Source organism: Myotis nattereri, assembly GCF_964212035.1.
Source record: "Myotis nattereri genome assembly, chromosome: 3".
In the NCBI taxonomy this organism is placed as follows: domain Eukaryota; kingdom Metazoa; phylum Chordata; class Mammalia; order Chiroptera; family Vespertilionidae; genus Myotis; species Myotis nattereri.
This window is the reverse complement of record NC_138077.1, coordinates 183,350,024-183,363,157: the sequence shown is the minus strand read 5'-3', so window position 1 is coordinate 183,363,157 and position 13,134 is coordinate 183,350,024. Positions and strand designations below refer to the sequence as shown.

Sequence of the window (13,134 nt, the reverse complement as noted above, 5' to 3'; positions counted from 1 at the left end):
GACATGATTTTAAAGAAAACTTACTTTCCATTATAATTTTTAAAAAGGCTGGGGGAGGATGGGGGGGGTCTTCCTTTTCATAAAGACAACTAAGTCCTCTTTTAAAATTCTACTCTGCCATTTTAGTACTAACATCAATTACATCTAAGTTCAGTCAGTACAGTTATTATGCTGCACACAGTATAAGAAGAAAGGAAATGGGTACTTAGAGGATTTAATATGGCATTCATAGTGGAGCTTGATCTTCATCAGGTTTAAAAACTGACAAAAGAATGTTCTTTTATTCCCAGTTAATGTTCCATTTTAGATTGCTGGGCTAACAGTCCAGGAAAGAAAATTATTAACATAGGCTAGAAGTTGAAAGAAGTTTTAAAATAATATTTTCATGAAAGAACAGATTAGTTCAGTTTCAAATGGAAATGTTTAAGAGAACACATACATGTCTAATCACAAATGGAGGCTTATCTGTTTCTTTTTTGAACTCATAGGGTCCCAGGTTTAAATGGGCCAGCCGCCGCCTGGTGTCTTCAGATAGCTCACACATGCGTCTTTTTGTGTAGGGAGATGGAGAGTGTGATTTTGAAGAAATCGTAGGCTGTTCGTAGTTTTTTGCATTTACACAATATTTACTTCTCTCAGGTGACTTGGATTTTTTCTTTTGAGATCTTAATGTTCTGGTTTGCAGTCTGCCGTGTGATTTTTCAACTGGAGCCGTATGGTAAATATATTTATCCTAAACATAAAAAATAAAAATGAACTTGGGTAGAAGAAAGATAGATAAACATAAATAGATATATATTTTAAAAATAAGTTTATAGCAGTATACTCTATCAAAGCCAATTAGATCAGTCTTTCCTATATTTGCATATCCTGAGGGAAGTCAAACCCAAATTCTCCTGGAAAACTCTTTGTCGAGAAGTCAATAAAGTTTACTATATGAAACTTCCTTCTAAGTTTAACAAGTACTTTATGAAAATGAAAACCCAATATTTAATCATTTGAAAAATCTAGGAAACAAAGTCAGAATAATTATTTTTCAGTATACTAAAAGAAAAAAAATTAATGCTAACATTGATTTATTGTTTATAATTAAGTATTTAAGTAGTTAGGTATATAATTTAAGAGGGTTTATAGTAATGTTAAAAATACACATGTCTAATTGACTATGAGATCTTTATTGAGAAAACTATTAAAATAAGTTTCATTCAGAGTGCTATGATTATAAATATATAGAAGTATACAATGTAAAAATTTGAAGAACAGGTTTTCATGAAATGTATTACTTAAATTATACAAGGTGATTAGGATTTTAAGATCTCCACCAAACTATCTTATATAATAAAGAGGTAATGTGAAAATTGACCCTCACTCTGTCAAGCTGTCAAAAGATGGCTGTGCCCACAGCAGAGGCAGGGTTCCCATAACACAAGATGGCTGCACCCACAGTAGAGGCAGGGTTCCCGTAACAAGCCATAACAAGTGATCAGCAGGGACCTGAGGCTGCGCCCCACCCCCCCTTTATAGAGAAAGGGGAAATAGCAATATTAAAATATTTCCTCTAATTAATTCCCTTTTAATGTGCACAAATTTCATGCACTGGGCCACTAGTAAATTTATAATTCAACTAGAGGCCCGGTGCACAACAATCATGCACTTGGGGGGTGGAGGGGTATCCCTCAGCCTGGCCTGTGCCTTTTAGCAGTTGGACATCCTTAGCACTGCTGCAGAGGCAGGAGAAGCTCCTGCCACCACCGCTGTGCTCGCCAGCTGTCAGCCTGACTTCTAGCTGAGCAGTGCTCTCACTGTGGGAGCACACTGACCACCAGGGGACAGCTCCTGCGTTAAGTGTCTGCTCCCTGGTTGTCAGTGTGCATCATAGCGACAGGTCATTCTGCGGTTCAATCAATTTGCATATTACCCTTTTATTATATAGGAGGATGACAGATAACCCTACCAACTTAATTCTGGTTCCACATTTGTTATAAAAGTAAAAATGTATAAAAGACATAAGAAACTTTAATGATTAGCATTCTATCTTTTAAAAAATTAGTTATCAGTCTACATTTTTTAAAATGTGACTCTTTCTAAATTTTTTGCATTATTAAGATAACATTTTATTTAGTCTCTGCCTTATAAATGCATTAAAAGTTGGGTTACAAGTAAATAAGACCTCTTCACTCATTTTCTAGAATTATGAGCTTTCCAATATTAGAAAAAAATGGGCAGTTGAGAATCTTTAATGTCCTTCTAACTTTAATCACTTTAGAAAACCATCAATCCTACCCCACTTTCTACTTTCTTAATCCCCTTCGCTATTTGCTAAAGGTATCTATTTTAAGAAAATAAAATAAAAATGTGAAATAAAAGGGAGAAAAATAAAATATTTTTAAAAAGTAAATAAACAGGAAAAAATATATTTTCTTAATTGAAAAAATAAGTCCATGAGTTTCATACAAACCAACAGCAACAGATTATTTCTTCATCATCGTTGGCTCTTGGCCCTTCTCCCACCCTGTTCAGTGACTTCGACAAGTAATTCAGAATTTTTCTACCTTATCCCAGTTCATCTACCTCTGTGACATCACACTGACTCACAAAGGCAGGAATGGCAACACATGAAAGGACCTTTAAGGTTTAAAAAAATGTTCAAGCAATGAACTTTTCTAAGACCTTGGACTGAGACTTTCTATTTCTCAGCTTTAATTATTTCTAGTTCTTTGTTTTAGATTTCATCATTATGCAGATCCATTGCGTCCCAAACTCTGAAATCCCTTGCTCACCAAAACTTTTTCCTCAGCCTACTTCTTTTACTCTCCCTGACTCTGTTACTTGCCCTCTCAATCCTTCCGTCTCTAGACCTCGTTCCCCAGACCTTCCTACATTGTTAGTACCTCTTACCTCCAGACCCAGATGAGCCCATGATCACCCACTTTAGCAAAGCTGTAAAGTTCCTCCTTATCCACCTCTTATTATACCAAAGCTAAAGTAATTAAGCCTACCTTCTTTTTTCATTTTTTTGAATGTTAAGTACTACTAGAGGAAGTTGTAAATAGTGGTATATCTTCTATAGATACCTGCTGTCGAAGTCTCCTCACTCCTTAATGCATCCTATTAATGCCAATAAAACTCAACGCAAGTGCTGTTTATACTGCTGACATAATGGCTTGCCCCTTTGGCCAACAGCATAATAGCACATAAGACACAGAGACCTGAAAAATGCTTGCTGTCTTTTACTCCTAAGTACCTTCCTGCCACTATGTGGTAAAACCAAACTGAGCTGAGTTAGTCTACAAGATGATAAGAGTCTGTGGCCATTGCCCCAGCTGAAATAAAGCCAATTGCCAGAAATGTAAAATCCCTTCCTGGACCAAAAAGGCAGCCAACTGAGAAAGATGTGAATGAAGCCATTCCAGATCATTCAGCCCTAGCCTAGGCAGTCCAGACCAAAAGAATCACCAGCCAATCCACAGAACTGTGAGAAACATTGTTTTAAGCCACTAAGTCAGTGTAGCTTTTTACACAGCAAAAGCTAGTTGACATAGCAGATTAACAAACATTAATAAAGCTTCTACTGATATTTAACTAATAATAAATTCTACTTTGCAGTAGGTAAAAAGAATAAGTAGAAAACTAGTTTTATTCCAGAAAATCACAATAATATGCTCTTTTTTTCCAGTAAATCTAATTGGTGACAAAACATCCAATTTGAAAATGTGCCAAAAGAAATAAAGATCCTTATAAACATTGTAAACCTCAATAATCTCAATAATTTTTATGATTTTATGGATTCCTCCCTTAACAATAAAAGTGGTTTGTCTTATTCTTATATTTGAATCCGAAAATGATGCTTTAAAGCTGTTAAAATTTTGTTACTAATATTCACTTTTTTAAAAAAGTAGATTTATTACATTTTCAAATAAGTTCAAATAAGATTACAATTCTGGCTGTTAACATTCATAATTTTAATGTAAATGTACATACTCTTTGGGCCCACCACACAATGTTTTCTATTTTATATTTCAACTATTATCTTCTCATCTCTCCCAATTATCCTAATTAAAATAACCTAGTAACAGCCACAAAATTCATTAATTAAATATTATGTGCCAGGCAAATTCTCTAATCCTCTAATTTAACCTTTAAAATAGCCTTATGAAAAACCTGAACCCAGATTTGTCTGACACCAAAGCCTATTCTCTTCCATCTCTGTTTGAAGAACAAATGACAAATATTGAAATAGCATGTTAAGACAAGTCTTCCCAAAAGTTTATGAGGAAAATGTTAGTTCAGAAGTCCAATGAAGTACTAATGGGGAGAGGAGACTCTGGGGACAGTTTTACATTTCGAAAGGTCTCTTCCACCAAGCTGTACACATAGAACATATGTACTTTTCTGTGTATATGCTATACTCCAGACAGAAAAAGACTTCTTTAACCACCCTCTAAAATGGCATATCATCTTAATGTGGAGAGAAAGATGTTGTCTGAGTCCATGTAAGACATTTCTAACAATTTACAACTTCTAACAAGTCAAAAGCACATCTCTACATTCAGTAAGTATAAATTGTTAGAACTCTAACAACTGTGCTTTAGCTTGCATTTAAAAAAGACAAATAACTACAGCCAAACTCAGATGTATTAAATATCTTGCTAAATAAAATATGATCCCTTTGGTAATTTTATAACTATATTTTACCTTTCTTAGCTTAAGTCAGAGTTATCATCTTCAGCAAATCTCTAAAACTGATAATGCAGTAAATTAAGACTCCACTCTTTCCATCGTAGGCCCCGTCCTGACCTGCTTGAGCCCTCAGGCCTTTATATATCACTGGCTCTTCATCACAGGCTGGTCATTGTTACCTGGTCATAATGCAACCACATATGAGTGATGCCTAGGCAGTAAGAGATAAGCACTGGACAAGGTAGCAAGATGACCCTGGTGATTCAAGAAGTTAGACCAGAATGGAATATTAGAGCCGGATGTCTCAGTTTACTAAAGGCAGTTTTCAAAAATATAGAAGATACTTAGGCTGGAGTGTCCAAGGTTCACTTGATCTGATAGTAACAGTAACCTCGCCAAACTGAGCAATAGTTCTTAAGGAATTAGAGACACTCAAGAAAACATAACTCACTAAACACCAATATCCCAGCCTGAGACCTCAGTCATATTTGCTAAAAAGGTATCCTTGGAACGTTCTGCAGTAACCTTTATCCTCTGTAAGATTTATAGAAGCCTCCAATTTAGTTCTCGGATGTCTTGATCTCAACATCTTTCTGACAGCCTCATTTCTTGGCATTAAATAAAGGCCCATAAAGTTGTTTTTTTAAAAAAAAATAAATAACATCCTGGCACCATCTATCATGTGTAGCAGACCTTTCACTCTCACATTTATTAAGATGTAGCCAAAGAACATATGTAACATATATGCATAACTCATGGACACAGGCGACAATGTGGTGATGGCAAGTGGGAAGGGGTTGCAGGGGGTGGGTGGATTTGGGCAAAGTTGGGGAGGAGAAACGGGGACATCCATAATAATGTCAAAAATAAAAATAAAGTTAAGCAATGTTTTAAAAAAATGTAACCAAACTGCTAAAACCTATGATAATTGTTTTACCTAAACTAAAGATTGACAAAAAAAGTGAAAACAACTGCAGTAAAATAATAATAATACTGTTTGCCAAATGCCCATAAATATGAACAAATTAAACCATTAAATACTTTAAGTGACTAACCTGAGTTCGGCACTTCCTTGAACTTATCAGACATTCAGTAATCACTGAGGTTGTAGAAAATTCCAGCTTTGGAGCAATTCCCTGAGGGGGAAAGAAGTATTTTTAGACATTTCAATGTTTTGTTGTTGCTGTTAATCCTGACCTGAGGATATTTTTCCATTGATTTTTAGAGAGAGTGGAAGGGAGGGAGAAAGAGAGAAAGAAACATCAATGTCAGAGAGACACATCGATTGTTGCCTCCTGTACATCCCCTGACCAGGGCCAGGGATCGAGCCTGCAACCTAGGTAAGTGCCCTTGACTGGAATTGAACCTGAGACCCTTCAGTCTAGACTGACACTCTATCCACAGCCAAACCTGCTAGGGGCTAGACATTTCAATTTTTATAAAAAGATATTAGTGATGAAAATATGACCTAAAGTAACAGACACTTGTCAAGTTTCAGAGGATTCACTGGCACTTCCTAATGAAGATAAAGACAACATAGTGATGCTAACTGTTAGCTGGAAGCAGTTTCACTGTCTGTGATTCACTTACAAGTTGATTATATTACTTTTATGAAATAAATGATACACTTTTTAATTTTTAAGTATTTCCCTGTCAAATTTCTTTAAAGATTTTTAAACTATGATGCAATATTAAAGTCACAGATACATGAAAATACTTAATGGATTTTAGCTCTTTTTATTTTACAACTAAAATAATATCTAACTACAGAAACAAGAAATACTTTGGCTAGTCTCTTCATGTTAAAAAAAAAAAAATCATAGCTCCTGGAAATGCAGTTGTCGAAAATAAGAAGAGGAATCTATACCGATTCCTCCAACATTTTTCCCCATAATGCATCTTACATTCAGATCTATTCACTTTTTTACTTTTTTGAGATAAGTGAAGACAAATGGTGAAATTCAAAGGAACAGTCACAAAGCACCTGAGAAGATATTTGGAAGCACGCAAGTTATGCCTTCACCAAAAATTCAAAGATATTTTCTGTTCTCAGTGCAGCTTCTCTCTAATATAGATAGAAGTCAGAAATTGACCAAAGGTGCCTACATTTGTCCTCTACAAACCCAGCCCTGGACCTACTAAGTTTGAAGTTTCAAGCATCACACACGCTACAGAAAAACAATTCTGACTTGCCTAAAAATTAAGTGAACGATTGTTTTTCTGCAAACATCTATTATTAATAATATCCATTATGTTTCTTTGTTATCTATTACTGATAACATATTGCTTAGCACTTTAAAACATCAGTAAGCACTTATCACCTCACATAGTTTCTATGGGGCAGGATTGTGTAAGATGCTGAACTGAGTGGTTCTGGCTCAAAATCTCTCATGAGATTGCAATCAAGATGTCACGTGGGCTGCAGTCACCTGAAGGCTTTACTGGGACTGGGGGGTTTGCATCTAGAGAAGCCCATTCACAGCTTTGGCTGAAGGCCTCGGTTCTTCTCTAACTTTCAGCAAGGACTCAGCTCTACATCAAATTAACCTCTCCATAGGCTGCTTGAGTATCCTCCTGACATGGTAGCCAGTTCTCCCAAGACAGTGATCCAAGAGCAAAGCAAGGAGGAAGTCAGGATCCTTCTGTGATGTGGTCTCAGAAGTATAACACTCATGCTTCTGTCATATTCTACTTGTTAGATTCACTAAGTACAGTGCACAAATAAAGGAGCTAGGCTAACTTTTCAATAGAGGAGTACCGAAAATATGTGGACATGTTTTAAAACCACTATAGTCTGCCCTCGTACTACAAAGTACTTGCATTTCTCTCATGTTTAAACTAAATCCAAAGGGAGAGAGGGAGGGAGGGAGGGAGGGAGAGGAAGAGAGAGAGAGAGAGAGAGAGAGAGAGAGAGAGAGAGAGAGAGAGAGAGAAAAACAAGTCCCAAATCCATAGGTCCATAGGGCAGGCTGAAACTCAGGCTAAAGTTGATACCATAAGCCAACCAGCAGGCTGGGAGCTCAGGCAGTGTTTCTATGCTACTGTCTTGAGGCAGGACTCCGTATTCTTCAGGAAACCTCAGTTTTTGCTCTTCAGGCATTCAGTTAATTGGATGAGGTTCACCTACTGGTACATTATCAAGAGCAATCTCCTATACTTAACACATTACAGACCAGTAGTTTTATTGCTAGCTTTACCCAGTGGCCAGATAAGTTTCTATTGAACGAGCACAGAAAACGTTTTACATAAATGTTAAATGTACGCTTTAAAATTAAATACCCATTGCATTTTGAAGTTATTTATTACATGTTCTTACAAGCGAGTATCTCTTTTTAAATATGATACCTTGTAAAACACTGTGTAATATGAAGTGGAACTAAACAAAGCTGGCAAATTCTCGTGATCCGTCCACATGTTTTAAAATAAACTGATTGGAAATATTAATAACATCTACAAATATCTTCACAGTAATACCTAGACTACTGTTTGGCCAACAACAGGGTGCCATAACCTAACCAAGTTGATATATAAAATTATCATGCCGTCTCAAATGTCACTCTATGAAGTCTAAATAAGATGCGATTCATTCATTCAATTCAATCAAGAGGCATTTAAGTACCTACTCCCGGCAAAGTATTGTGCTAGGAGTGCTCACAGAACTCAGAATAACAGTTTGCGGTTACCATATAAAGGATATAGATGAACACCTGGATGGAAGATATTTGCAGGGCAGAGTATGTGAGGATACATACCTCCCATGCCATCTCTGGGCACATCATTCTTCCTGCTCCTCTCTCCACATGTTCACCTACCTGGAAGATCTCTGAACCCAGTCCTTTTGGATATTTATGGAGCCTCATTACATAAACATGATTGACTAAATCATTGGCCATTGGTAACTGAACTCAATCTCTAGCCCCTCTAACCGCCCTAGAAGTCTAGGGTGGGGCTGAAAGTTCCAACTCTCTTCCTTAGGTTACCTAGGGGCTTTCTAGAAATCATCTAAGCCAAGCCTGTGTGGCTCAGTGGTTGAGTGTTGACCAATGAAGCAGAAGGTCACAGGTTCAATTCCCTATCAGGGCATGTGCCCAGGGTTGCGTGCTCGATCCCCAGTAGGGGGTGTGCAGGAGACAGCAGATCAATGATTCTCTCATCATCACTGATGTTTCTATCTCTATCCCTCTCCCTTCCTCTCTCTGAAACCAATAAAAATAAATCACCTAGCCCTGACCAGTTCGGCTCAGTGGATAGTGCATCGGCCTGCGGACTCAAGGGTCCCGGGTTCGATTCCAGTCAAGGGCATGTACCTTGGTTGTGGGAACATCCCCAGTGGGGGGTATGCAGGAGGCAGCTGATCAATGTTTCTAACTCTCTATCCCTCTCCCTTCCTCTCTGTAAAAAACATCAATAGAATATATTTTAAATAAATAAATAAATCACCTAATTAACAATGATCTAATGACTTAGAAATTCTAAGGGTTTTGGGAGCTCTGTACCAGAAAGGGGATGAAGACTAAATATTTATTTATTATAAATCACAATATCACAGTCTCACCGCCCCAAATTAATTCTGACCCCTGCAATAAAAAAGCTGATTTTCCTGCCCAGCCCCAGGTTTGGTAAAGCCACAATTCTCACTGGCCACATAGGGTGTGGGAGCAGTCCCAGGCAAGAAGGCCACATATCCCTGCCATTTTTACCCAAAGCTTTAGCAGTTATTCAAGCATAAACCCTCTTATTTTATTTTTTCCATCACCCTTAATCCCCTCTATGCCTTCTTCTCTCTCTGCGCCCCCCGATCATCACCACACCAAGCATAAACACTCTTGATCTGTTTTGTCTTAATTGCCTTGCCAGTCAGCTTCCAGTGTCCTTAAACTGCTGTTTGTGACAATTTTGTCCAGTTTTATATTTATTTTGTGTGGAGAGAGGAATTGGCCAACCTCTCTCTTCATACCACCATTAACCAGAAGGCCCACGTTATATATTGCCTTAGCAATGCAATATCTTCTGTATATATAAAATAATAACTCAAATTAAATTAAGAAAGATAACTGTTAATGGTCCACGATCTTATGTCTATATTGCCAGTTTGGTATAATACAGCACTTTAAATTATTTTTAAAAGATCATAATTTAAAATCAGGTACATTTTTCATTGCAAGTTTCTTGACAGTTGCTGAAACATCTTTGAAGACTTTCCCAGTACAGAAGGTCTAATGGGCACTGACAATATCCCAAAGGAGGTATATGTCCATAGATTTGCTAATTAGTCAACTTCTGTACTTTCAGCAAGCTGAAGTTGCTATTTCCTAGGCTGGAGCATATCATAAACTCACCCCATAGGAGAAATTACTTAATTCACCATATTGGCTCATATATTACCCCACTCTCCTTACTCAGATTACTCTAGTATATTATAAAGTTAGTAAAAAATGTCCAAATTATTTCAAGCTAGATAACTTTTGCTTTTTTCTTCTTTGAAACAGCAGAGGCTCTTCTCAGCTTCTCTAAAAGAAGAACATTTTCAGAGATGAAAATATTTTGAACTCATCCAATGGAAGCTGAAGGAAGTTGGAAGAAGGATGGGGAGTCTATTGTCATAATGCAGCTTACAAATATATATTTCCATTACATGAACATATAATGATAATCTATCTAAATTCCTTCTAAAGAGCATTTCAATGTTTCACTATTATAAACAGTGCAATACATGAACATTCCTAAGAAGACTCTCAGTATACCAGTGAAAATATATCTCTAAGATATATATTTAGAACATCATAGGCTATGAGAATCCTTGCCTTTACTAGATAATTCTGAATTGTGATTGTTCCCATTTGCGTGGCATACCAGCATTAGTTTTCTTTTTTCACCCTTTTGATACTGTGAGATTTATTAAATTTTATCATCTTATGACTATGCAAATGAAGTCCCATGGTTGTTTTAATTAGGATTTCCTTAAATGTTAATGAGACTGAGCATCTTTCCAAATGTTTACTGGTCATTCTTTTGAGGGGACAAAAGAGAGAAGAGAAACAGACAGAAATAGTGGGAGGAGGGGTAAAGAAAGGAGAGAAATGTGAATATAAGGCAAAATAGCACTTAAAAATTTTGGATGGTAGATGCATGGGTAAGTTTGTTGACTTATTTTCATTGAGTTTCAGTATGTTTAAAATAACACCAAAATTTCAGAAAACCTTTAAGTTTAAACCAAATTGAACTTTGAATTAGTTACTCACATTTCAGGTATTGAGGGTTCTGTGGTGGTTTTTAACATTGATCCTGCATCACAAATCAACTCAGAAAATAGTAAACACTTACTCGAAGGCCAGAAATCCTCCTCATGGTAACCTGGCGGTTTGAATCATGGTGCCCAGAAAGTTGGTTTGGACCCGGGAACATGAAATCTCGTGTATTTTCCTCATAGGTAGACAGTGTTTCACCCACTACAAGAAAGATATCCTGTGATTCAAATTATAACAAAATATTCTATTTAGAAACCAAATTATCAGGTACAATATATAAATGCCTGACGCCTTACTGAAATACCTGCTTCAGGGTCACAGTTTTATTCTTTGAAAAGAAAATTAAAGTTATGCTCAATAGATTAACACATTTCCTTATTCAGACATGCAGCACATATTACTAATTATCCCTACCCCCTTTTGTAGAAGGGAGACTATTCATCTAAATTTAATGAGTACCTGTGGGTTCCTCAGAAAAAGAAGCTTTGTAAATGTATCAAGTTGCCATGACATTCACAGATCTGAAATTTAATTACAATCTCTACAATTTTTTTCTATCTTCCATTCTTTTCCACCTGCCACTGTAAGTTATTAGATTACATATTGAAAAAATATAGAGAAACATTTTCTAGAATTTGTTATTATCTGAATTAGGTATATACTTAATATTCAAATTTTTTCAAGTAACTAGTTTTCAATAAAATACAGTTTTCTATTTTTCACATAAATAAGTACTTGATTAAGACAGATTTCTTCTATAATTATAGATATCAATAATAGAAATAAAACTATCCTCCATATTGTAACTCTACCTATTCTAGGGATTTGTAATGTTTGCTAAATAGGTAAGGTTTTATTTCCCTCAATTTCCAATAGCAGTCAATAAATAAAAACAGATAACTGACTATCAAAAAAGCATATAGTTTTAGAAAAATCACAAAAACCTAACAATTTTTATGGAAGTCACAAAATATACTAGAATAATATCAGGATTTTTTTCTTTGCTTTCAATTATTACTACTTATTCAATTTTATACATAGTGGACCAATACTAGAAACTCAACATTGTTCTTAATTTGGGAAGGAGGGAAAAAGATGAGATATTTAAAAAGCATTTCATTGAAATGGGCTCACATGTCGATTACCTTATCAAATATAATACAGTACCTGGTGGAACTAGTTGAATCAACTCAAACAATGCTGTATCATCTGAAAGTTTAACAAATGAATAACAAACAAATGTTAGTTACTTTACTTTAGAAGTATCCAAAAGTCAAAGTAATTGTTGGATGGACTACGTGTGTGTGTGTGTGTGTGTGTGTGTGTGTGTGTGTGTGTACACACATATATATATATGGTTGATATGTTTCTTGTGGCTTTACTAATCTATAGTAGAGATTAACCTTCCACCCTCTGTGGGGTTTTCTTTCTGATTTTTTTAAGACTTTATTTTTTTTTTTTAGTGTAGTCTTACTTTTACAGCACAATTGACAGGGAGTTACAGAGATTTCCCGTGTATTCCCAGCCTCCAAACATGCATAGCCTCCCCCATTATCAACATCACTCACAGGAATAGTACGTTTTGTTTTTTACCAAGGATGAACCTACATTGTCATATCATAATCGCCCAAAGTCCACAGTTTGCCGTATTGTTTACTCCTGTGGCAAATATTCTGTGGGTTTGGACAAATGTATAATGACATATTTCCATCATTATAAATAATATAATTCATAGTATTTTCATCGCCTTGAAAAATCCTCTGTTCTCTCATAGCTTTTAATAATCTCATGAAGTAGAGGAACACAAATTGGAGTACCAAGGCCTTGGGAAGAGAGAGGAGAGACAATGGCCTGATTAACTAGCTAGACTATAGAAGTGGATCTTGAAAAGATAAACCACAAGAGTAAAGAGTAAACTAAAAATAGTTATGTACTGAATGTTTGTAGCCCCTAAAATTCATATGCTGAAATCCTAACCCCCAATGTAATATTTGGAGTTCGGACCATTGGGAGGTAATTAGGGCATAAATGGAATTAGTGTCCTTATAAAAGAGACCCTAGAGAGCTTTCCTGACCCTTCCACCATGTGAGAGCACAGAGAGAAAATGTCCATCAATGAATAGAAAATGGACCCTCACCAGACATGGAAACTACTGATGCCTTGATCTGGGACTTTGCAAACTTGCAGAACTGGGAGAAATACATT

The 13,134-nt window shown here is 36.1% G+C and overlaps 1 protein-coding gene across 3 annotated transcripts in view; it reads right to left on the bottom strand.

Annotated features, from left to right (window-relative positions):
* Positions 1 to 13,134, bottom strand: part of SPATA6 (spermatogenesis associated 6) — a 50,339-nt gene that overhangs the window by 20,991 nt on the left and 16,214 nt on the right. For all 3 annotated transcript variants that reach the window (XM_081088387.1, XM_081088388.1, XM_081088389.1), the window contains exons 4-7: positions 12,096 to 12,137; positions 11,005 to 11,129; positions 5,736 to 5,816; positions 440 to 733 (exon numbers count right to left, since the gene is read on the bottom strand). In XM_081088387.1, coding sequence (XP_080944513.1) covers positions 440 to 733; positions 5,736 to 5,816; positions 11,005 to 11,129; positions 12,096 to 12,137 — 542 coding nt within the window. The remainder of the gene's footprint in view (positions 1 to 439; positions 734 to 5,735; positions 5,817 to 11,004; positions 11,130 to 12,095; positions 12,138 to 13,134) is intronic.